We start from the raw sequence: 27216 nt of genomic DNA, 5'->3' as shown, positions 1-27216 counted from the left end.
ATTGTGCTTTTGTGTATTCAGTCACATAATCAATGTATTTTATTTATAAACTGTCTAAATAAAAAGCAATGATTAAAATTACCTCCTCTTCGTATTCGTCTTCCTCGTCTTGTATCTGTCCCGATGTTGCTACATTCATGTGCTCAGGAACCGTACCATTGGCAACATTAAATTTCCTTTCATTGCTGGTATTGGTTTGCTTCTTGACAACACTATTGAAAGTTCTTTGCTGTTGAGACTGTGGATCATTAATACAAAGCCAATAGGAAATATTCCAAATACACACTTGCTTTGATGAATTACTTCATTCAGTTAAACATTTATAATTTACTGTTTTTTTAAACATAAGGTGTTTATTGATCTGACACTATGCAGCATTAAAGATTATTCTAAGTTAGCCACAATTAAAATTCAGAGATTATATAATTGTGCAATAATGCATCATATATCTTGATCTAAGTTTTACAAATAATTAACTTAGTGTCAATTCTGCCAATCTAGACTAACACATTACAATGCATAACATCGTTTACCAAGATAAAGCAGGAGTCTTAAAAACTACGTTAGGAAAAGGACTCTCCTCTTTCCAGGATAGCAGTTTTAAAACTTAACTCCTCCTCAGAAGCAGAGATCAGCATCTATTCCATCCCAACGGCGTAACTAGCAAAGTTAGCTCAAATTTAAAAAGCATTCTCCCCGATCTGAATGCCAACCCATTGCTGAATGTAACTCAGAAATCTAGTACACTATGACTTGAGTATTAAGCTTCTAAATTGTATTCTAGCACTTGTCAATCTCCAAATGCGTCAGTGGTAAAATGTCTGTAAAAGATCCCAAAATGCATCCGAGTAACTCTCTAAGTAGAGGGAATCCAATTTTCCAGGATTTCATGAAGCTAGATTTTGACTGGGATTATACTTCTTCCCTCCTGAGAAGGATTGTACATATTTTTCTTCAGAACACATTGAAAATGTTTTTTCCTGAACTCTTCCACTTCTTGAACAAGATGAGCAAATTTAAAGACTGGCAATTTAATGATTACAATTACAAAATTCCTTTCTTCAATTGGTTTCCTGAGTTAACAGGGAGATAGATGACTTTATATAGAAATCTTGAAGTAGCATAAATGCCATGCTTTAATCTAACAATCAGAAAACAGTCTTCAGTATTACAAAAGGGTTTGTTAGTGTTCTATTAATTCCACAGTTAATTTTTCCAAAATGCCAAAACCTATTCTCTCTGGAGGTCCAAATGGAAAACTAGTATTTGAACTCTGGTATCATGGCTCCAAATCAACATTCCAGTAAACCAGTTGTCCACATTCAATTTTACGTCTGTCACTAATTTTCTCCTCTTCCCTTCTGAAAGCTGGGGTGTAGATCTGTGGATGCTGGCATCCTTTCGGTACTTTAATCAGCTGGCCAGTTTTCATGTGAAAACCTAGTCAGTGAATATCAGTAGGCGATCTAATCTCAAGAAAGATCCTGTTCTCACTGGTTATCCACATGTGCTCGACAACGACAACAAAAAAAAATCACTGAATAATCATGTGCAGTGGGAATAATGGACAACTTTTCTTCTCCTGAGCATCTCAGCCAACTGCTGTGACCCAGCCTTGGCTAAACTGACAAATAACAGAGACAGGGAATCCAACTGCCTTGGTCTGTCCGACCCAGCACATTTCCACAAGTTACATTTACCAACTGAGTAGCTAAATCTGAATTTTAGCAAACTAATTTTAATAGAACAAACCATAATCACACATACAGCTACTCTGAAAAGAAAAAAAATAGCAAAATTATATGTTACCCATATAAAAAAAAATTAAATTGTTTTCTCACTTGTTTCATGGCCATCTCTCCTATTTTATCAGAATGTTTCCGAATACTTTCTAAAAAATCTTTCAAATCTGACATCGAAATTTCCTTGACCTCTTCCCGCAGCCTGGGAATATTTTCAGTCATAATCTGACAGAAACGGTACTGATGAACCTGGGGAAGATACGTATTTTCTAGAAGTTCCATAGTTTTCAACGCAGAATAATATCTGGGAGATTAAAAACAAATTATATGCATCAAATCATGTTCATTAAACCAATTAGGATTTTAAAAATATGATGAGCCATCAATAAAAAAATTAAAAGAGTGAGAAAATAACATCTCTAGCCTGCTGCAGTGTTCATGGATTCAACGGTTACATAAGTTAATAACATTTCAGGCATCAATCGCTCTAGTACATCCACAAACTATCACTTTTTAGGCAAGATAACTGCCATTTAAATGAGGAAATCAATAACCATGAATTCTTTCAGCTGCCAGGAACTCATCCATTTTCCTTTTGAAATGCTTTAATGTTATTGTTCAACTAAATGTAATGGCAATTTGTTCCACAGGATGATCAATCTTTTCTGGAAGAAATTTTGTCTGAATTGCCTATTTATTTCATTTTGTTTCACCCTGAATCTATGCCCATGGTTCAAGAATTGTATCTGTTCGCAACATCAGAAAGATCTAAAATCTAGCAGACATCGTTCAACTTTTCTTCTCAAGACAGAAATCCTAGCGAACATGTCAATTGTTTAGTCTGAAGTTTCGTATGTAAAAATGCACATGAAGAATAAAGTATCTAATTATTTTACTAATTTTTCTGTCAATGTCACAAGTATCATGGCAACGTTCCAGCTGTCATAACTTCTATCTGACATTCCACAATGGAAAAAAATCTACTCATACTATAAATGCATATGAAAAGATATACTATTGATACAAAAGCTCAAAAAAATGGCACATCGTCTGAATTCTTTGTATTCTGCCTTAAACTACACTGCACACTTTCAATCAGTGTATGTGTCTTTAAATTAGGGAAACACCTAGAAAAAGGCTTTAAAAAAAATTGTGATTAAAGTGCTGATTAAATTCTTCTATCTTCAATGCTAAAGGAGTAATTTTATGCAAGCAACTTGCCACAATTAGGATATCCAGCAAAGCTCATGTGTTACCAGCACAGTTGAACAGCTTGGACTCAATTATAATCATAGCAGCCCATGTGATATGATGATTATAAGCTGAGGCTTCAAACACAAATTAAGAACTTTTATCTCTGATGACACTGGATCTGTGCACTTTAAGGCAGCTTATTTTGTCTAATACCATCACTGCATGGTACATTTGTTAGGTTATGCCCTTCACATTTTGAAAAGAGCAATGCCCAAAATGCACCAACGATGCAACCGCAAGAAGATATATTCATAATAGCAAAGTCATATAAACAGTTTTATTCAAATTATACCGATCAGCTTATCTTTGCACTGTTAGATCATCTGGAAAACACTGACTTTGAGATCAACATTCACACATAATCCCTCAAATCCATTCTGCAAGCCCTTCTCTAATTATATCTGTCTGTAGAACAAGACCTTGGCTTTTAACATCTGTTCTCATAAAATATTAAGGCCTTTTTAATTTGCAGGTCAACTGCAGGCCAAGGTTTAAAATAAATATTCAATTTTTAAAAAAAAAACATACAACCTGGAATGAACTTACCAGCTCAAGCAAAACCATAACAAAATAACACCCTTCATAAATGTTGATAAATGCCTTTGGCAGTGACAAATTTATCACGATCATTTTATCAACAAAAGCTATGAAGCATAATTTATGTAAATGCCCAATAAAACCTAGAAGATTTGTGTGCAGGTTTTACCCATTAACCAACCCATTTGTCATTGCACATGTATATCATTCTTCAGATTAAGGTTGTGAAAGACTTACAAAACAAAATTAGGTAGGACAGACTCATATTACTCAAAACAAAATGTAGATTTAACAAACCCAAAGCAAAAAACTGTTTTCCAATTTGTCCAGCTGTTAAGTTGAATTTAGAATCAGTATTTTAACAAGTTACTCCTTGCATATTTCTGCTGAGAAACACATCAACTTTTGAATAGTTCTCTGTTCAAATAAGATTTTTCATTTATTGCTTGAAGCTGTTCAGCAGCATCATCAGTTATGAATAATTTATACATTGTATCATAAGCCATTAACCCAAGTAACTCCCTAACCTAATAGTAGTCAGGCTCAATGATTTTTTAATGACAGACAAGTTTATATATTACCCACATAGATTTCATTTTTGCTAATTGCAAATACAATAATTAAATACAAGCCATAATAGGCTTCCATTGGGCTAGAACATTTACAATACCATTAACAAAAGTGACTTTTCTTACAGAAAGTCCAAATATAATAATTAAGAAAACATTTCTACAGAATACTAAAGTACTGTATCATTTGGATTCTGGGTTTTGATTTAGAAATCAATGTTCAATAACTATTTTGTTGCCATTCATCATGATGCTTAGGTAGGATCTAAACTGATCAGGTAATACAAATCTGATGTCCTTATGGGACAGTGTAGTAAGTGTAGTAATTTTGAAAACTAATAATACACTAGGTGAAGGGCAACAATAGTCTTCCTGAGGTAGCCACTTTTCATTTGAGAAGTTGCAGTTCATACATTTGTTAATGTTATGTGCCAAACTACTCAATCTTAAGTTTTTAAAATAAAAATACAGCAAAGGTTATGGGTCCCGATTACATCACGGCAACGGTACTGAAGACTTATGCTCCAGAACTTGCCACGCCCTTAGCCAAGCTGTTCCAGCACAGCCACAACATCGGCATCCACCCAGCAATATGGAAAATCGGTCAGTTAAGCCCTGCCCCCAAAAAGCAGGATGCATCTGATCCGGCCAATTACCATCCCATCAATCCACTCAATCATCAGCAAAGTGATGGAAGATGCTGTCGACAGCACTATCAAGCAGCACTTACACAGCAACAACCTGTTCACCGATGCTCAGTTGGTTTCCTTCAGGGCCACCTGGCTCCTGACTTCATACAGCCTTGGTCCAAACATGAAACAAATGAGCTGAACTCAAGTGGTGAAGCGAGTGTGACTGCCCATGGCATCAAGGCAGCACTTGACCATGCGAGGCATCAAGAAGTCCTATCAAAATTAGGGGGGGAAAACTCTCTACAGGTTGGAGTCATATTCAGCACAAAGAAAAATGCTTGTATCAGGGTAGTGTCCTAGGTCCAACCATCTTCAGGGGCTTCAATGACCTTTCCTCCATCATGCCGTCAGATGCGGTCACTGATTGCAGTGTTCAGTACCATTCATGATTCCTCAGATACTGAAACAGACTATGTCCAACTGCAGCAAGACCTGGACAACATTCAGAATTGGGCTGATACGTGGCAAGTAACATTCCAACCACACGAACATCAAGCGATGACCATCTCCAACGTGAGAGAATCTAACCACCTCCTCTCCTATTGACATTCAATGGCTTTATCATTGAATGTCCCACCATCAACATCCTGGGTGTTCCACTGATCAGAAACTGAACTGGACCAGCCATATAAATACTGTGGCAACAAAAACAGGCCAGAGGCTAGGAATTCTGCAGTGAGTAACTCATCTCCTGAATCCCCAAAGTCTGCCCACCATCAATAAGGCATTAGTCAGGTGCGATGGAATATTCTTCACTTACTTGGATGAGTGTGGCTCCAACAACACTCAAGAAGCTCGAAACCATCCAAAACAAAGCGGGCCACTTGATCGGCACCCCAACCACCACCTTAAAACATTCTCGTCCTCCACCCACGAGGCACAGTGGCTGTGGTGTGTACCATTTGCAAGGTGCATCGCAGCAACTCACCAACCCTCGACAACAGCTACCAAACCTGCAACCTCTAACACCTAGAAGGACAAGGGCAGCAGACGCATGGGAATACCACCGCCTGCAACTTTCCATCCAAGTCACACACCATCCCAACTTGGAACTATATTGCAGTTCCTTCACAGTCACTGGGTCATGATTCTGGAACTCCCTCTAACAACACTGTAGACATACCCAGACCAGATGGATCACAGTGGATCAAGAAGGCAGCTTACCACCATCTTCTCAAGGGCTACTAGAGATGAGTAACAAATGCTGGCCATACCAGTGACACTCATATGCCATGAAAGGATCAAAACAATTCATAAAAGCTGCACTTTTCAGTGTTTCAAATGTATAAAATACACTTCACAAAGTCAGGTTTTCTTGGCATGCTAGCGTTTTCAAGATTGCACTAACTTCAATTCAAAGGTTTATTTATTTAAAAATCAAAGGCCAAACTGAGACAAGCTTTACAATCAATCATTCCAAGTTAAATGCAAAAAAATGGTAGAAAGAACAGAGCAGAATAACGCATTGATCATCAAATTAGGGTCTTTATCATCAAGATTCAAAGCCCAACAATCATTAGAGGTTGTTCATTGTATGGATGAGATATGGCACTATTTTCTTAAATCTTGTTGTTTTACATCTTAACTCAGTTAGTTGATTTGAATTCTGTATCTGGTAGCCACTGAGATCCACCTGCAGGTAACATGAAATTTGGAGATTGGCAACGATCATGAAAGGACAACAGAGTTGACCATACCTATTCTAGAGTGTCTTCATATCATAGTTATGTAAGACGTCTGAGTAACTACACTAATTAGGGCTAAGAAAGACTTTGCAAGCCCTTTTCTAAACACACTCAATTGCTTTACATTGCTGCTTTATGATTCTACTTGACCACACAGCTGCCCCCATATTCCAAAACAAGGTGAATGAAAAAAGTTACATGATCATTGCATGAGGGGACTGGTATTTCACCTTCAGAAGCATGCACAGAGGGCTGTTAGCTTGCTTAACAATGCAACCAATGTGTTAGCTTGCTTAACAATGCAACCAATGTGTTAGCTTGCTTAACAATGCAACCAATGTGTACATGTCATTTTAGATCTGCCTGGATAAATATATCCAACAGTTTGATGGCATTAAGGTTCGATTGTGACATCATTTAGTGACAAAATTGGGAGGGGCTGGTTTGTTTTCAGCAAAGCAGATGTCAATAAATCGCACACTTTTTAGGGTTAAGGTACATTTCATTCTCTGCAACCAGTTGTGAAATTGTTCAAGGACAGCTGGCATGTAGGATTCAGTATGGATGCCACACTTTTCAATGACTACCAGGTTACTGACATTTTTAAAGTGGCAAATGCAAACTTCTCTGCAGTGGGAATGGTTGATCAAGACAAGGAACACAACAAGCCCAATCTGAGTTCCCTGGGAGACTTCAGCATACACTCACTTCCGTTCGGACACTTTACTGGTGAGCTTGACACATGGTTCATGATGTGAAATGAAATGAGAGAACAAGGTAATCACAACAGATCACAGAAAAGCCGTGTGAGCCCATCAATCCCAAAAAACCCAAAGGTCCGCCAATTGCAGCATCCAACATCAATGATTCTAGATGTTTAACCTCCAATGCTCTATCCAGAAGCCAACACCCTCTATTGGCTCATCTTCCTGCTATCAGTCGTAAATTTTCCTTTTGCAAACTTAAACCAGTGTTGCCCTGTCTTGCTCTCGATATCTAATTTCAAATAACTTTTCTTTATATTTTCCATACTATTTACTAGCTAATATTCCTCTAAGATTAAATTACAGATGACTAAAAATCCCAAGTCCCAGTTTTACTGGATATCTCAGAATCAACACTCGAGATCAGCTGTGGCTCTTCCCTGCAATGACTTCAGTGCTTGAATGTTGTGCTGGTTTATTAGTGACCCCATATTATTCAAGGTGCAGTCTGACCAGAGTGCTATAAAATTTGGTCACCACTTCTCAGACTTGTATTTTGGCTAAACTGCTCAACACTCCATTATATTTACTGATTGTTGCTTTGCATCTATTGAATATGTTGAGCCCAGAGGTTCCTAAGACAGCTGGGTCTCCTTCAACTTCAACCTTAGCTACTCAATACCATTCACGGGCATAGAAACTGGATTGCACGTGAATTGGAGGTGCAGTTCCAGTACTGCAAACTCTACATGCATGCAATAAGGTTGGTGGCAAATTAACCCACCAGCCTTATTTGATTACCAGCAAGCTGTAGAGGCCAGTTGCAACCCCAGAAGCAGCTCGACAATCATGGTGGGAGCAAATTTGGCTAGGTCAGCCAGCCAAGGTCCTCAGCTGGTTTTGGCCGTTGCCATATTTTCTCCAGCTCCATTTTCTGAGCTGCTTCAGTAAACCCAGCTGTCCTTCCTGACATGCAATCATTTGCTCAACTTACCTTGAGGTGAATCTAAATAGTCAATTTAACTGTTTTTAACTTCAACTGCTGATACACAGAACGACCCCATTGACAATGCTCTTGGGGCATCTGTCCCATGGCAGGGTGAGAATTTTCAGACTGCCACCATTCCACTTTACTCTGAGCTGGTGGGGTGGGGGTGTGGTGTTCAGTGGTGGTCATGAATGGGTTTTGAATCTTAAAACAGATACTTGAAATTTCAATTGCCTCTGTCGTAATAGAAAGCAATGAATACCACCAGGCATTGAGGCTCATCAACACTATTAAAGATAAGGCAAGAATTCCAGAGGATGATGTCACCCCTGCAGTTCTGACTTATTCAGTGCTGAGTGCACTGGGGGAACCCAGATCCATGTCCACCTTCTGCAACCCTCCTCCCCACCCTCACAGGTCCCTAGCTCAAGTTGGAATTTTGGTTTGTGGAAAGGAATAGCAACTTAATAATTAAGTCCCATCCCAAATTCTCACTCCTTTGTTCAAAGGCCCTGGTATCACCCTCCAAAGAACAGGAACTTTGGGATCCTAATTATGATCTGCAACTGTGAAAATATTTTGCCAAAAATATTACTTTTACCTTCATTTAAGAGGGAATCAAAATCTCAAAAACAAAATTAATGTTTACATTATTATGTAGCTGTTAGGTAAAAAGCCTCAAATGACATTGAGCAGTCCTTTCTTTAACAGAGTCTTCATGATTTCCCTGCATTCAATGTGGATTCGCAATCTAACAATATTGGAGAAATCCAATCATGTTTACAGCAATGTCATTTATGTTTAGGGTAAATTAGGTTGATCAATCATCTCAAATTATTACCTGATTGAAGCCTAAAATACTGAGTTGTGCTCTCATTAAATCATATAGTTTAATCTATTAGCAAAGCACAGCTGTGGCACACAAATTTAGTGTAGCATGCATTATACTGCATGCATTTGGTACATTAATGAGTGCAAACACATTGTAATGAGATAAGCACAAGAAAAATGGACACCTGTTTAATTTTGAAATTAGTTTATGATTGCAATGATTGATTACTGAAAATTAACTATTATCTCCTTGTATCTCCAATGTCGTTCAGGTTTTTGCTTTACATTGCAAACTATTTGTAGTTTTTGCTTCAATGTTGGCAGAATTTGGGTTACTACCCATAAAATTTAGTCACGTCCATACCAATTTATTGAAGTCTTCAAATATTTATTAGAATTTGTGTCAATTATACAGACTATGCTAACCATGTCACCAAAATTAAATTAGTTTTACCCAGGGTAGAATGTATTGTAATACATAGTGCATCATTTTTTAGCACATTAAATAATAGTATTTTTGAACATAGTTGCAAAAGCAACACTGATTAGTAAATTATTTCTGTAACTGGACAAATCAAGACATCTTCCATATGAATAAAGTAAACAGTAGAACCATAGGCTAAGAATTCCCCAGATGGCCTGCCTCCTGGATGTAGTTTTGAGAGTGTTCCATATGAATTGGGACAGGAGGACTAACATGAGAAAAGAACATTGGAGACCAAAGTACATTTTAAAATATTTTATTCAAAGAAAAATATTACAAGTTTACATCAAATTTTTAAAAAGTACACCACCACAATTCTGTGATTGTAAGTGTAAATGATGCAAAATTCTCCAAGGAAAATAAAGGAAAGTCAAGCTAATTCTGGTTACTACTGGATTAATATCAGAAACAAGGGAGACTAATAAAACACATTCTAATTGCATTATGAGCTGTGCCAAGAATCTGTAATTTTGTTCTGTTTACAGATTTACAAAACAGAGTGGGCTTTTTCCTGTTATTTTGTGGGTATTACTGCCATAATTTGTTACCCATCCCCAATTATCCTCAAGAAAGTGATGGTAAGCCACCTTCTTGAACCGCCGCAGTCCCTTGGGTAGGTACACCATCTGGATTTGTAATAAGCCTCTATTATGTTACTTTGGATTTGGGTTGACGGGGATTGAAAATGGAACCCTATGATTTCAAGAGTCAGAGAACTCAAGGAGGCTCTGAATGGCAACATCCCAAGAAAGAGGGTTGTAGGCTTCACAGCAACATGGCAAACAATAGACCAGAGAGCCAACTATTGCCAGTTTGTGTATAAAATTATGGTTTCAATCTTGCAAGTGTGTAGCTGGGCATTACCCAATTACACAACAGCATAGACATTCTTTAAAGGGGCTGATGAATCAGGTCTATGTCCTCCTTTTTGAGTGGCCAGCATCTACCTTGTAGGGCAGATAAATCCTCTGATCTGCTGTTGCAGAGCTTCCAGTCTATGCAGGAGAGGTTTGCAGAGAACTCTACCACTTAACAACACAATGTTGTATGTATTCCCCCAAGTGCCATAGCTTTTATGCCTGATGTTCATTCCTGCTTAACCAGCGGCCCTTCCAAGCTGCTGGCAAGCTCAGAAATAGATGGAGATATTTCATCTGTGGAGACAAGATACACTTCTATTAAATGACTTTCAACTAGAAGAAAAGACAGCTACTGCAAAAGCCAGATTTTGCAAATAATTTAATGAAATTTATCAAACTGAAGAATAAAAGGGCACAGGAGAGTTGCTCATCCAATTATTTTACATGAACATGGTACACATTATGGACAAATTTTTTCAACTATGTTTACTATACAAGAAGGAAGCTTACAAAGCACTATAGCATACTTACCAGACTGTGCAGATTCAGACATACTGTCTCTTTCATGGACTAGACGGAAGCATTTGGCAGTCATGCATTCAAGCCAACAATCCCCCATCTTCTTTGTCAGTTTGACGTTATTAATCTATTTACAGTAATTCCATGATATTTTTGATTCAATAAGATATCATGCCTGTCTTCGCCATTCTATGGTTCGTTGCATCAATTTGGCACAAAAGCATCTTGTGAATTTTATAAATCACATTGAAATGGTTCAACCTCCTTAGCATGGTCCCAGTTCGTCTCCACTTACTGTACTTCACTGCTAGTATATAAATATAATTTATTGACATAGATTTGGTGCCACATTGGTCATTGAGGTAGTAGTTTTACATACTTAAGAACATCAGACAGATGGTTAGGATCTTAATTTGTCACTTGTGGCAATCTATGATGCTGTAAATCAAATTTAGCATCCAGGCATAAAGGCACAGCATTTATCATGAAGGCAAAATAACCAACATAAAATGCTGCATCATGCAAGTTGGAATTTCACACAAATTGTTAACTTGTCAGATTATATGCTATCTTTACACAAAATATGTACAATTAATAATTGAATTGAATACTGTCAAACGTAGAAATATAATATACATATAGGTCTCATGAGAAGGCCCATCATTAGACTGTTATAAAAGGAAAGTTGCAATGGAAAATTAGTTCAGAGCATAGAAACATAAAGTACCTTTTGGCCTTCATCTGTTCTCTCACTTTGCTGTACATTTCTAGCACTAAAAGCAAAAAGGGAGGAAAAATAAAAAAGTTAGTACAATTCTTAATAATGCAATTATTCTGCTCTAAAGCTTTTTGGTAGATAAACTACAATGAAACGTATTGGAATACTTGGTATGATTTTTCTTTACTAATTGAAATCCAAGCTAAACACAAGAAAATGTGGGCATTTTGCACTGAGAAAAATCACTTGGGGTACTGGCCTTTAAGGAAACTACAATGTCTGAGGTCACAATTTTCCACAGCTACAAGAACGTCAATGCTATTTAGTAAACCTTCGTCCCAATGAGGCAGCGCCAAGACCATGGTATTACATAGCATTGAATCATCACACCAAGAAGTTGCATATCAAATCAGATTGGGAAGTGAGCAGGCCACAGAGGAACCTCAGTGTGTAGAGTTTGAGCTTCAAGTCCAGGAATAGAGAAAAACCATGCATGGGACTTGAGTAAAAGTCTTCAGGAGAAGATGTGACAAAACATGATGAAAATCTGGAAGGAAAAAGCCTTCAATGAATTCAAATTATCAGAACTTATGCAGTGAGTTTCATCAAGATATGAGAAGAGGATTCAAAACTATACATTAGAAGTAGATTTTTGGGCAAACTTAAAAGGCAGGAAATAAAAATCTGAGAACAACGCAAAACATAGCCTCTTAGTATTGGAGGGGGGGTGGAGGAGAGCATAATAGAGAAAAAGTAGCAGTGTGAAGTGTCCTAAAAAATAAGTATTTGTGAAAAAATACAAATGTGAGAGAGTGGAAAATTACATAATAGGAAGACCTACAATGGTAAACTTGGATATAGAGGGGGAAAAAAAATCCTATTTCCAAAAAGCATTTCAGCATTGAAAACATCAGTTTTTATTTACAGATTGTCATTCTTTTCTTCACCCTTATAACAACATATTTGCTTCAAAAAAGAATTTTTATGTTCTATGTGAAGAATATCTGAGATAAGTCCAGGTTTTGAAAATTTATTGAAGGCACAAACTCACTTCATAAACACTGATGCACAGGTACAAAATAAAATAACTTACCTCCTCAAGGAAGGGACAAGAGTTATTTTGAATGCAATATTTTTTTTTTATTTTTTTTCTAGAAAAAGTGTTCAAAATTGTAACTAGTTTGTGTATTTACAATGCTGACCTTTGCTCTTCACACCTGGTTCTTGACTGTAATTGGTAGGAACCAGGAAAAGTAAAACAGATGTCAGTATTTTTAAGATAGTGTCCCCTTCCAATTCCTAGTAGAAGAAGTGTCTTGAAATGAAACTGCATTCAAAATGCTTTTGAAACTCATTTCTTCAATTGAGAAATATTTTAAAAAGTTAACTATTAAACAAACTTCAGCTTTAGAAATACAATCCAAATCCGATAAAGAAAAAATAAATAAAGGAAAGACTTATTAACATACCGGTTTAAGGGCCATTTAAGTTATAATTACACTCCATTCCAGTGTATTTTCAGGCTTCGAATTAGGAAGGGGCATGCAACAAGTTGAGAATGCCTGACTTCAGCTATCAATTAGAGAGCTGTAGCTGAGTCAGCACTGTTAAATAGTTCTAAAATTTCATAATTCCTTTCATTGTCTTCATGGCAATAGTACTAACTTGTGTATTCTAAATTGAAAAACAGATAGAAGATCAAATAGATAATGACAAATTTTCACAAGTTAATGGTCAGGCCACATTTATAAATACTGTGTGCAGGATTCAGCACCCTGGTCCAGAAAATGATATTAAATGCACACAGCACAGATTCACCTGGACAAGCCAAGATATAGGAGACTTGAGTTGTTGGGACTATTTTCTCCGGAACAGAGAAGATTAAGGGGAAGTTTAATAGAGTCTTTAAAAATTACGAAGTGTCATGACTGAATGACTAGAGAGAATTTCCCTGGTTTAGAAATCAGTACCAAAATCATCCATTTCAACTGATCACTACAAGAACACAGAGAAGGATCAGGAGCAATTTCGTTACAGACATTTTGCTGGAGCACGGAATGTTTTGCCGCAGGAAGTACTCAAGGCAAAAACTACAGGAAAACGTGAATGAATATTTAATACAGGGCTACGGGGATAAAACTGGGAAGTGACATTAGTTCTGGAGTAAGGAGGTGGCACAGGCAAAACAAAGCAAATAATCTCTTCGTATATTGTCAAATTGTACTGCTTCAGAGTGAGTATAATAGAATTCTTCCACTTGTTTTGAAGGCTGGGATAAGCGCATCCAACACAGGAACAGTGCTGAATCCTGAAACTAGCCAGTCTCAAAAACTGGAATTAGAGGCTCAAATACTTCACACAAGCTCAATGGGATAGGGAAAGCAGATTACTCTGAAACAATTGTCTATTTCATTATAAAAAGGCATTTTTCCCAAGCTACGGTCCAACACACACTATTTTTTCTAAAATAAGATTTCAAACCACATCCAAATCATTAATCCATGTTTCTACATGAATGCTGACTGAGTTGTTGTACATGCTCAGCATTTTCAATAGCCTACCCAGACGGCAGTAAACACCGAGTCAACCAATCTCAGTGAAACTCTGATTCTATCACGAAGAATTCTAGTCATCATTAGCAAAGATCTAACCTGGGAATTCTCACCAAAAATTGCTTCAACTTGAATGGCATCAACAATAGCCCACCTCGGAGGATTTCCAAACTCATCTTTCGAGATTCCGTTCCCCTGGATTCCTTAATCTGCACTTGAGCATAACTTTAAATCTTTGGCTGTGCTGAGCCAAACACTACTGCTTCCAAAGGGGTACCTTCATCCCAGAGGCCCACGGTACAGTGACCAACTTCTGCTGCCTTCTTGGGTCTTCAGGGCTTCTCTAGGAGCCTCTTTGCGTAAAGTCTGCTAACTACAGCCCTTTTCCTACTTTTTAAACATCACTGGAGCATCTTCCTGACCCTGTCCGGGGCTCTTCTTTTGAGGCCTCTCCCTATCTCTTCTCCATTTGGGACCTCTCCCTGTCCCCTGCCTGGGACACTTCTTTTCAATGATGCACTGCCCCTGATCACCTGACCTAGGTTTTCACAGGTTTTCTATCTGTCCTCAGGCCAAAGAACTTACACTGCTGAATTGCACACGTGCAGCACGCTCTGGGTCTGTGCATGCACGGAAAGTCCGACATTTCTCAGGACTTGGAATTTCCAACCTTTGCCTTTAAGGCGAGCTAGATTTCATAAACAGGGCTTTACACAGTCCACGCAAGGTGTCACTTCCATAAGTCCAAGGAGATGGGTCAGGTAGGGTTTTCCCTTTCTGAATCCATGCTGACTCCTATTTGCCAAGTTCCTATTGTACAGATAATCCTCATGGTTACTCCTGATAATCAATTTCATTCTTCATTGCCATGTAGAATAAAGACAAATACATCTATACTTATCAGTGCCTACATTCCTCCCCTCTTTGAAAATGGATATCACGTTGACCTCTTTCCAGTCGAATGGCTTCGTCAGCAAGTTGTGGCTCAGTTGGTAATGCTCTCTCCCTTTGAGTTGAGCTCAATTTCCACTCGAGAAACTGGAAGAAAATACCAGACTAACATGCTAGTGTAGCGCTGAGAGAATGATGCAACGTCGAAGTTCTGTTCTTCAGATTAGACATTAAACTGTGGCCCTATCTGTCCTCTCAAGTGAAAATAAAAGATCTCAAGGCAGTATTTTGAAGAGCAGCAGGGTATTCCTGCCCAGCGTCTTGACAAATATTCACACCTCAACTAACAACACTGAGGGAATTTAGATTTTTAAATTGAATTTGTTTGAGGCAGGCCCTACCTCAAAACAAAAAGCTGAACTGAAAATGAAACTGGAAGGGAAGCAAAGAAAGGTAAACACAGACATAAAACTGAGCTTGCCAGTCTCGAAGGAAATCAGGAACAAGCCAAGGTGGGAAATCAAAACTAAACCTTGTTGAACGATAGGAGGAGGACACAGATCAGTCCAAGCTGCGCAGTAGCAGCTGTTGAGTCCACTGGAGCAGGACAGACAAGCTAAAGACTCAAGAAGAAGCAAATAGATTCAGAAGCTGAGAACAAAGAGAATTAGTTACTGCAGCTATTTCTGTTACTTGAAGATAAGAGTGATAGATCTACAATATACAGGCAAGCTGAACTGGCACGACATTTGTGGTGAAAACCATGCCCATAGAGCTCAGGTTGGTTGTGCGCTACTATTGACTGGGAATCAGATTAGCTCCAAGAGGGTTCAGAGCTGAAGTTCCTCGTAAGGAAGACAGAGCTTGAAGGACTTTGTGACTGTGTGCGATCACTACAATCCGAGGGGATTGCTGAGTCAATTCACAAGATAGGTCTTAGTTAGATCTGTCATTTACTGTGCAATTTTTAGTTTATATCCAACTGCAATTTATCTGTTAATTCAGGTTAATTTATGTTAATGCTGGATGTTAAAAGAGTATAACATAGATCGCATTTAGTGTTTGCTTTACTGACTCTTGTATAGTAAAAATTCTTCCGCTTTAAAACAGTGGAATCTTGTGGCTGCATTTTCAGAAAATAATGGGATTTCAAATTTTGTCTACTTAAAAAAGAAATTACTGGTCTCTACTAAAATCGTAACACAGATTCTATTAAATTATATTGCTGTTTGTGGGAAATTGCTATGCTACAACCAGTAGCCACAATTCCTACATTACAGAAAAGTACTTCTTTGGATGCTAAGCATTTTGAGATGTCCCGAGGTTGTGAAAGGCACTATATGAATTTATGTTGTTTCTTTTGCATAATGACTGCTAATCCCTCAGATCTCATCTAAGGACATTGGAATAGATATCTTCTAATTCCATGGGTTTTCTTGTTGTTAGCACTGAGTCTATGTAAAAAAAAACTCAATTTCCTCTAATGGAAAGATAATTTGATCAGAACCTAGAATTGAGTTTTTAAATACTGTCTAATCTACAGATCAAGTATTTGCAGATAGCTCAAATTTAGGAAGGAAAGACAACTTCCCTTGTAAATTCTAGTTACTTCTAGAACAAAGTAAATGTGTTTTCTGTTCTATGAATTAAATGCTTCTTTTATCATTCCCAAGTCAGGCTTGTATAGAATGCAAACTGCTCTATTCAACCCAACTGTAAGCCTTAGCCAGCACCCCCCAAGAAAAACCTTTCACAAATACATTTCCAGAAACCACATTGGCCCCTCTTTCAGTCTCCATTCTGCATGAAGGAAGATGCACATCAGGACAGTGTGGACCAAGGTAAGGATTGTCTGGGAAGCATAAATTTTAGATGCATAATTCCCCAGCTGCCTGCAACCCTGTGCAGACGTCTCCAACTGTGAGCCAAAGTTGGAGACTTGGGACAGATCTACGTGACTTACCTTGATAGTTACCCAGGAAGTGTTGGACAGTTTAGAACATGGTCCAACACTTGGGCAACTCCACAACAACCCCATCCAACACTCAAAATAATGGACCTGGACCTTTAAAAATGTACCAGAATATGGCAGCTCGTGCCAATAGAAGGGGCACGTCCTCTTGTTCTCAGAGTACTCCACTCATTGGAGTTAAACAGGGGTGGGTGCCATGCTGTGCATTTCTACGACAGCTGGAATCAGAAGATAGTGGGAGAAATGCGCAGTAGCTTTGAGTCAGGTAAATTTTCAGGAGCAGTGGCATTGCACTGACTAAAAGACTCAGGCCACTGTTACACCACAGACAATAATATGCTCAAACACAAGAAAAGAGATTTTGAGTGTCCCCCAGTCGTCTTGCACACAGAGTATATCCCTTCGAGAGAAAAGAATTGCATCCCAACAGCTTGAGCCAGAATCAATTCATAGTTCCACAGATTTAAGGGCACCTTCCTGTCTCCAAGCATCACCCACGTTCTTTTTTTTTTAAAAAACTGAATATTCTCTGCTGTGAGACACAGCAGAATCTGCAGAAAATAAAAAGGACAAAATTTAAAAGCGCATTGATGCTGCTAATTTGAACTCTTTGGACAAAAAAATGAAAATGATATTCAATTTAGATTTCATTTAGAATGTGGAAAGAATGTACATTTCTAAATACAGAAGTCATGTATATTCCCAAATGCACTATTCAATAAATGCATTATTCTTAAATTCCCTCTTCTTTCTTCACCTCCAACTACTGCAAAGTGAGTACAGATAGGTTTAAATTTCACCTAAAAATAAATTGACTAAACATAATTGATACAATAGTTATTTGCCTCAATTACTCTATCAATTCCCTATTAAGTCATTCAAACTTCAATTCCTGAGGACAAGTCCATAGGCTGAATTTCATCAATTTTCAACTGCATTTTGTAACACTTCGGGGTAAATTCATCAATCTCACACTTGGGGAAGGGAGTGGGGATGCAAAAAGTTGGGGAGGGTGGCCATGGCAGCACAGTAGTCATTTTAGTCAACTAAGGTCCAAGGGGGCTGGTGTGGAGCATAAACACCTAAATGGTCCTATTGGACAAATTGTTTTTGTTTCTTTATTGCAAAATTCTATGATTAGATGATTAGTGGTAGTGTTGTAGCCTTTTCTCAACCCGTCATTCCTTGGAATATAGCTCTCCACTAGCGATGCTGGATTTGTGAATTCACTCACATTCAAGTCATTTTCTCAAAGATGTTCTTCAGCACAGCATGGCCTATGTGCTGCACTTTCATAAAACCAAGCTACAAGATGCAATTAAACTTGCTTACCCGGAAGACAGAGCTGAAGCTTCTCTACTGTAGTAGCAATGTTCCTCTGCTGTACCCTGCATCGAATCATTTCTTCACTTTGGTTAATCACCTTAAAAGATGAAGAATACAATATATAACCCATTAGTAAATAAGTACACAGCCAAGTACTAACATTCACAGAAACGTTAATACTGAAGTCATTTTCTCACCTCTTTTCCTGCATCTTGAAGCCGCCTATTGGTGTCAGTTACCTGAACCTAAAATAAAAATTACTTTGTGACTTCTAGAAACTAAAACAAGAAGAGATAAATATTTAACCATATTCAATCAATCATTCATTTGCTGGATCTCTAAAATTAGAAAACATATGAATTAATACACACTACAGAAATTATGAAGTCTCTAACAAATTAAAGCAGCACTTTAAGCAGGTGCAAGCAAAAAAGAATGGCACCAGTCTTTCCCACATATGAAGCAGCTTATTAAGTCATCACCGCGTTCAAACTCATTTTTGCTGTTAAACAACTCATTAGTAGGTACTCAGCTTCATTGACTGAGTTCATTCCCTCATATTCAAATATCATCTACTGCAAAAAAAAAAGCAGCTCTTGTTTTAGGTGTCCTGCTGTAAACTTGCACCTGGGTTCACAAATGTAAAAGAGAAATTTTATACAGCAGCTTAAGTTTTTATCAGTATGTGTACATCTAAGAAGTTAAAGCTTTAAATTTACCATGGATTCTTATTCTGATTTTAGTAAAATCAGAAACTCAGATTTAAAAACAGACTACATCAAACACTAGAACATATCTTAATTACGCACAATTCATTCTAAACATATTTATAGAACAAATCTGATACTGAATTAACCACTTATAACACCTGTGCAATGAAATGGTTCCCCAAAATTAAAGTTCTCTAAATTTCTCACACACCTATATACTTCTGCTGCTGGTTATAGTGGAACTGACCCCAAAAGAATCATGGCCATCACCATCCCCAGTGAGAAGCCCCAAATGTACATGGTGACAGAAAGAGGCCATTCAGCCTATCATGCCTGCTCTACCATTTTTGTCAGAACCTTTTTGGCAAAATCCCTGCCTTTGGTACATCTCCCTTATTTCACAGATAAGTATTATCTACCTTTTAAACACCTCAATTGACTACCTTTTGAAGTGATGCCTTCCATATGCTCATAACCTCTGTAAAGAAGCTTTTCCAAGATAAGTTTTCAACCAGTTTAAGTCAAAACCCATCATTTGCCCTTGTTGTGGATTTCCTTGCAGAAGTAGCTTCATCTCTACTTTGTCAATTCCTCTTTTTTTTTAAGCACTTTGATCAGGTCATTCTCAGCCTCCACATTGCAATGAAACACAACTCAAGTTCACCAAATCTCCGTTATAAGCAAATTCCCTCATGCTATTATCATCCTAATGAATTAGTGCTGGGCCAAGGCCACTATAGTCATTCCTAAGGTAGTATACCCAAAACTCTATACAAATATTCCAAGTTCTTAGTACAAAAACAGTAGTTTTTATACTTGAAGCTTCATGACATAGCCCAGCATTGCTTTAATTTTGATGGCTAGTTTCTGAATGTGCAAATTAGCCTTGTGTCATATGTATCTGAAGCCCCAAGATTTTTCCTTCATCTACTACTCCATGCACTTTCCATATGGATTATATTCCCATTCACCATTCTCATGTTGCAAATGCATGACTGAGTAGCATTCTCACCTCAAGAGTTAGAAAGTCTTGAGTTAAACCCCGACTTCAGAAACTAGAACATGTAGTCTCAGTTGACATTACAATGCAGTACTGAGGGAGTGCTGTACAATCACAGGTGCCATCATCCATATAAGACAAATCAAAGAACCATCTACCTTTGTAAGTGAATGTAAACTACCAAAAAAAGGGGAGGTTGCCAGTGTTTGAATCAATATTTATCTGTCAACCTATATCACTAAAGCAAGTTATCTGGTCATTAGTCTAACTGCTGTTTGAGATGAGTATTTTTGTCACTTCTTCTGGCATCACTGTTAAAAGCATAGCGTACTGTAGAGTGGGTAAATGAAATAGATGGAGTTGGAATTCAAATTGAAAAAGCTTCTTAGAAGTGAACCATTTCAACATTGTAGTTTTTAAATACAACTTAGAGATGTTAATATTTGCAGTATATTTCATCATAAAAATGCAAGATTGTATTCTAGTCTTTTGTTTCTCCTCACTACATTTTCTTACCTTTAGTTTTCCTGCATTTGACCTCACTTTAAGCAGTTCGGTGATAGCGTCAACAAAACCCTGATGGTGAAAATTGCACATTTTCTCAATCTCCCGGTCATGATTCCGAATGCGGGCCTCAAGTTTTTCCATAAATCGTTTGTGTGCATTGGGCTGGTCATCATATACAGATCTACCAAAACAGATTTAATCAGTCACAAACAATTTTCAAGATTTTAGAACGGGAAACATTTGTCTATTATTAACAATAAATACCACTAACGATACTCACTTTTATTCCAAGACTTAGGCAATCTGCATTACTAATCACCAGGAAATTGTTTCAAATACTCCTGGCTCCATCTAGTGAAAAATGTAGTTATAGCACCTGTTTTCTGCTGTTTCACACCCATGCAGCCCCACACACCTACATTAAAATTTCCACTCTTACATTTAAGCATGGTTACATTTTCTACAATATTTTGTGATTATTTACACTTCAAAACAAATCAATGGTGCATTAGTTTTGCACAATTAGATGGACATCAGAGCAGAAGTTTAAACTCCTTTTGTTGCCTTGCCAAAATGCTGAACATTGACTAAGTCTGCACTTGGAGCTAGAGTCCTCATGAGTGAAATAATCAAATTAAGAGGCCAAGGATTAGTTCTAAAAGAAATTCCAATAGAAGCATCAGTGCAATGGTAAAAGTTGCTGGACTAGTAATCCAGAGGCACAAATTAATGCTCCAGAGACCAAAGTTCAAATCCCACCAGAGCAGCTGGGGAAACTTAAATTAAATAAAATCAATTAATTTGGAAAAAAGACCATGAAACCACCAGATAGTTGTAAAAAAACACAATTAGCTCACTAATGTTCTTTTAGGAAAGGAAATCTGCCATCCTTACCTGACGTGGCCTAAATGTGACTCCAGGCCACAGCAATGGCTTTGACTCTCAACTGCCCTCAAATGGTCCAGCAAGCCAGTTGCATCAAACCACTATATAAAAGCCAAAAGAATAAGACCGGACAGATCACCCAACATTGACTGAGCAGGATTTGCTCACTCACCCTTGCAAAGTCTTCCTCATTAACATCCAGGGACTATGTCAATTCAGAGTGCTGTCCCACAGGCTTGTCAAGCAACAGCTCAGTCAAACTCACTGAATCATACTATGCAGGATATGTCTCAGAGCAGAACCTAAACTGAGCATTGGTGAGCTGGCTATTGCTGAGTAAGTGCCGCTTGATGACATCTTCCATCACACTGAACAGTGGAAGGAGCAAGCAATAAACTGATCAGATCAAAGCAGGCCTCATTATCTACATTTGGGTCAAGACGATAAAGAGCTGAACTTAAGAGGTGTGGTGAGAGTGACTGCCCTTGACATCAAGGCAGCATTTGACCATGTGGCATCAAGGAATCCTAGCAAAGTTAAAGTCAATGGGAACTGGAGGGGGTGGGGCGAAACTCTTCACTGGTTGCAGTCTTACCTGGGACAAAAAGGAAGATGTTTTTGGTTGGTTAAAACTAATTGCAGGATAACACTGCAGAAATTCCTCATCCTAAGCCCAGCTTTCTTCAGCTACTTCATCAATGACCTTCTCTCCATCATACATTCAGTAATGAAGAAGTTTTCAGATGATTGTAAAGTGCTCAGTTTCATTCACAACTCTTCAAATACGGAAGCAGTCCTTGCCCACATGCAGCAAGACCTGGACAATATTCAGGCTAGTAAGTAGTATGAAGGACTAAGACCTCACACTGTATACTTTTATAAAAATACCAACAGATATGCTCATTCCTATTTCTACAATTTTAACACTGAACAAAGACCTTTAAAATGGCTGAACCCCACAAACAAGAGAAGCTACTTGGCAGTTTCAAAAAAACTCATCTTACCTCTGAGGAGCCACTAACGACCACCTGTGGACTGTACAGCCCAACTGCAAAGAGAACCATACAAAGGCCATCTGCACTGAATAACTCAGGCTGGCCAAAAGCAGATGACTTGTCTGCTAAGACAAAGGCCCTGCAGTCAATTCCTAATGGTCAAGACATTTAACAGTCTTTGGAATCCAGATGATAGATACACATCCTTTGTCAAAGAGCTAGTGGGGAGGTTACAGATGTGACATGGGCCTCTGGCTTGTGGAACAAGTAATATTTCCTTGCTGAACTGCAGGTGGTCGTTAGCTTCTCTTGTTTGTGGGGTTCAGCCAGTTTAAAGGTCTTTGTTCAGTTTTAAAATTTTAGAAATAGGAACGAGCATATCTGTTGTTGTCTGCTGTTTGCCATCTAACTAGCTGCTTCACACAAGGAGCTCTGCCCAGCTGGATGCCTGGCCCTCATCTCCACTGCTTCTGCTGGAAATTCTGTACCATCACCGAAAAGACTGATTCATCACTGTATGCCTATCATGTGAAGTCAACACCACTGGAAAAGTGATACAGCTTCGATTTTCAAACCACCAACCTCAGTGAAGGAATACCTCATTGGACTTCGATTCTTGACTCTGGAACCATCATGAAACCGCATTTTGTTTCCCTCTGGTCTCTAATCTTTACTATCTGAATGAAATGGGGACGTTGCAAACGTGCTTTTCACGTTGCAAATAAACTAAGCCTTGAGCTCATCCGTTGAGTTTGCTGTGTTATTAATAGAAAATTGGATCACACCAAAACCAAGGGGTTAAGAGATATGCCATTGCTTATAAGGAGGGAAGCAAATCAAAACACCCGTTTATGGATGGGTGGCGAGAAGAGAACGTAGTGCTGTTTAAATTAACTCCCCTCCTGTCCGTAACAGAAAGTAACTCACTTTGACTTCACAAAGCCCGACTTGTTGCTTGGAGGTGACAGACAGCAGCATATGGAATATTCTCTACTTGCCTGGATCAGTGCAGCTCCAACAACACTCGAACCTTGACACCATCCAGGACAAAGCAGCCTGCTTGATTGGCACCCCATCCACCACCTTAAACATTCACTCCCTCCACCATTGACACAGTGGCAGCAGTGCATATCATCTACAAGATGCACTGCAGCAACTTGTCAAGGCTCCTTTGACAGCAGCTTCCAAAAACAAAACAACCTCTGACACCTAGAAGGATAAGGGCAGGAGACCCATGGGAACATCAGCACCTGCAAGCTCTCCTCCAAGCTACACACCATCTGACTTGGAACTATGTCACTAAATCAAAAACCTGGAACTCACTTCCAAACAGCACTTTGGGTGCACTTACACCACATGAACTGCAGTGGCTCAAGGCAACTGCTTATCACCACCTTTTAAATAGTAATGATGAACAGGCAAAGGTTGGTCTACACTATATTCTTCTCAATATATTCTACATTATATTCTTCTCAATACTATGTTCTCTCACCCCTTTTTGTCCTGCTCCCCCCCACCTCTCCTTCCTTCTCCCTCTCTGTACACATAACCAGTCCACAGTCTGGCAAACCCACCTCTCATTTGTGGTTTGTTAGCGCCATCTGTCTGTTCTTGCTGAATCTCATTCATGTCACTGACAATGCTTTTTATTTCTCTTCAAGATCTTGGTGTTTCTTTGTCCTGTGTTTTTTCCAAGTCTCTCTTCTCATTTGTGTCCCATAAATCTTTTTACAGTAATATTTTAACTCTCAACTTGCACATTTCCTCTTACCTGCATTTCTCTCCAACCCCTATGTCTTCTTGTCTCTTACCCCCCTGTTTATCTCTGTCCATGTGCCCCATGTCAACAGCTGCAACAACCTGCATTTACCTTGTGCCTTTAATGTAAAAGCACACATCCCAAAGTATAATCCCAGTGTGGTGTGACCAAGGCTTTGTACCGCTGAAGCAAAACTTCTACTTCCTTGTAGTCTATTCCTCTAGATACAAAGGCCAGCACCCATTAGCCTTTTTCATTATTGTCTGTACCATGACATTTTAAACAATGCTTGTACCTGAACCTCTAATGTATTTAAATTTTCACGATGTGAAAAAGGAGGTCCAAGAACAGGCTTTGAACACCAGAGATAATGGTGTGGAAGTGAGAAGAAAAGCCTTTGCAGATGATTCAGCATAGATATGAATGAAACTAGGTAAGTGCAGTCCTACCCAGACAGAAAACAGTGATCTTATTAAAATTGAAATAATTGGCCACCAAATAATTCAATGTTTGCAGACAGTTTGAGTAGGACAAAGAGGAAGAGTAGACCTTTGTCGTAGTCACAGGGGTGGTTATTTCGGTCTTTGGAAAAAGCCATCTTGCTACAGTGATGGAAATTGGAGGGATTCAAACAAGCAGTTCAAAAGAAAGACGGGCATGGGTTTGGATGTTCAAGGACTTGAGGGGAAAAAGGGAGGTTCACAATGTGGCAGTAGTTTGCAAGGATGGAGGGGTCGAGGGTTTCTTTTAAAAAAAATAGGGTTGGTGACAGCAGATCTGAAGGAGGGGAGACAGAACTTGAGGAGAAGGAATCATTATGACAGCTAATACTAGTAGGCAGAAAGGGTAAGGTAGTGGTCAGCCGTTTAGCAGGAATAGCATCTAGCAAGAATAAGGCAGATTTCATTGACAAAGTGAGCTCACAGGACATATGGGGAAATGGGAGAGAAACTAGAGAAAGAAGCAATTTCAAGGTTAGGGCAACAGGAAATCTTAGAACAAACTAGTACTAGTGAACTAGGGGAAGGGAGGGATGCAGCAGATACAGCTGATTGGATGATTGTGAAAAATAGTCCATGCGTTTGTCACACTTGCTAGAGGTGGGTGTGGTTTAACAAGATGGTTAGTGGTGGAAGAGCAAAGCCAGGTATCATCTTTGCCATCTGGATGATCTTTGGATTGTGGGGAGTTTTAGGTGTTGGAGAGCATAACCCGATTAGGCTTTAATGCACTGGTGATCAATGATTAAAGCAGTTTGTCACCAAAGACATTTAAGTCTGTGCCCCTGGAGTTGAGCGAGTGAAGACAAGGGGTAAGGAACGATAAAAATGGGAAAGAGCAAAGGTTTTAGTGGGGATAAGAGCAAAGAGTCATCCAATTTTACCACATACAAAGAGGCCCTTTGGCCCATCGTGTCCGCTCCACTGGTGGAGAGGGTGTGATTTAGTGAAATAGTAGCTATTGAGCCAAAGACTAGGTAGTTGGGAACCTGATTGCAGAGGCAAGTAACTAGGAAAGAGAAGTGAGGGGAAGGCAAGTAGAGGTCCTTACAAAGAAATGATCAGAGATTGCCTTATCAGTGACAATAATGATAGGAGTTATCATCAGTGAGAATAATATGATAGGGGTAGTGAGTGCTCATGTGCTGAGATTAAGGAGGTGATGGTTGCATATCTGGAATGGAGAATTTATACAAAAAAGGAGACAGAGGAAATGGGTAGTAAACTCCAAGGAGAGAGGAGTTGAGATGGAGATGGAAATCACAGACAATGAGAAGTTGTTCAGTGCAGAAACAGAGGGAAGGAATCTCAAATGAGAAATTTGGAGCGACATTCAGATGGATAGTACAGAACAAGAATTTAAATGAAAAAAAAAGGCGTGACAGAAGGTGTTCAAAGGAGGAGTTATGAAAGGAGTAAGGGGACAGACCAAGGTGTGATTTAGAGACAAGGGCTCCACCACAGCGCTGACAGTTTGAGTAAGTCAAGAAGGTGGGCAGTGAGGTTTCATTAAAAAGGGGAAAAAAGGGGTCATTACTCCCGGCCAGATCTCCGTCAAGGTGTCACTAATTGCCCACAGTAAACACATGAACAGCAAGGGTTTATTAGCAGGTGAACAGAGATGAAGGGGTCAATGGTAGCAGATCTACGGGCAGAGTTTATAGGGTCAGGACTGGGGGGTGATTGACTAGATTAGCCCCTGGTAAATGCATAGGTCAGGGAGAGAATAATACGAGACACTGGAGTTGCAGCTTATTAGGATGTGGCAATAAGTTCTTGATGGGGCTCTGAAGATGCCAAGGGAGGCAGTAGAATTATTTAAGAGGGAATCAAACCTAGGATGGCAGCATGGGAGCAGGGAAGATGATGAGTACTGGAGTTCGAGAGGATAGATTTCCTAAGGGCAGAGATATAAAATGAGGCATAATGGCAAGAGGGTTAAGGAGAGAAGAAAAAAAAAGAAAAAAGTGATTGGCTCTGGTCCAAAGCAGCAACCCAGATGTGCATGAAAACACAGAACAGCTTGTTTAAACTGTACAGGCAGTGGAGGTTACAAATTAGATCAAGGTATGGGGAGGAGAGAGGAACTAACATGAGGATTTAAATGGCAAAAAGTAAATAAAATTTGACGTAATGAAACTGGCATTGAATTGAAGACCAGGTGCCAAGACAGGAGAGTGGAAGTAGGCAATCCAATGTCTGTGGAAGTTCCTCAGGAAGGACAGTAGGGAAAGAAAGATTGGACAGTAGAAATAACAAGATGCCATATTCTGCAACTGGTAAAACAATAGATCAAGGCCATTTTCAAATCTCAAGTGGTGATTTTAACAAGGAATTGCAGAGACCGAAGAAAATTCCAAACGACAGCGTTTGCTGCCTAGTCTAAAACTAGAAGAACGAAGCAGTTCATTAAGCACTCAATGCCGCCGCCGCCACCCCCTAAAGGGACCAAAAGTTGAGGGGAAAAGGGAAAAGGGAAAAGCCATCCAGATCAAGGTTTGGAGCCAGAAACATCAATGCCACAAAAGTACAGGAC

At 38.9% G+C, this 27216-nt stretch overlaps 1 protein-coding gene across 11 annotated transcripts in view; it reads right to left on the bottom strand.

The window, feature by feature from the left end:
* Positions 1 to 27216, bottom strand: part of LOC121289876 (exocyst complex component 6-like) — a 187942-nt gene that overhangs the window by 131142 nt on the left and 29584 nt on the right. For 10 of the 11 annotated variants that reach the window (XR_005945666.1, XM_041209805.1, XM_041209807.1 and 7 more), the window contains exons 2-7: positions 20551 to 20722; positions 18522 to 18569; positions 18331 to 18421; positions 11593 to 11638; positions 1842 to 2046; positions 83 to 238 (exon numbers count right to left, since the gene is read on the bottom strand). Coding sequence is in view for 10 of the 11 variants with exons in the window: in XM_041209805.1 (XP_041065739.1) it covers positions 83 to 238; positions 1842 to 2046; positions 11593 to 11638; positions 18331 to 18421; positions 18522 to 18569; positions 20551 to 20722 (718 nt within the window). In the remaining variant the exon portion in view is untranslated. The remainder of the gene's footprint in view (positions 1 to 82; positions 239 to 1841; positions 2047 to 11592; positions 11639 to 18330; positions 18422 to 18521; positions 18570 to 20550; positions 20723 to 27216) is intronic. The other variant, XM_041209799.1, reaches the window with a different exon arrangement.

The sequence above is a fragment of the Carcharodon carcharias genome, chromosome 17 (assembly GCF_017639515.1).
Source record: "Carcharodon carcharias isolate sCarCar2 chromosome 17, sCarCar2.pri, whole genome shotgun sequence".
Taxonomy (NCBI): Eukaryota; Metazoa; Chordata; class Chondrichthyes; order Lamniformes; family Lamnidae; genus Carcharodon; species Carcharodon carcharias.
The sequence above is the reverse complement of the archived record's forward strand: the minus strand, read 5'-3'. Positions and strand labels throughout refer to the sequence as shown.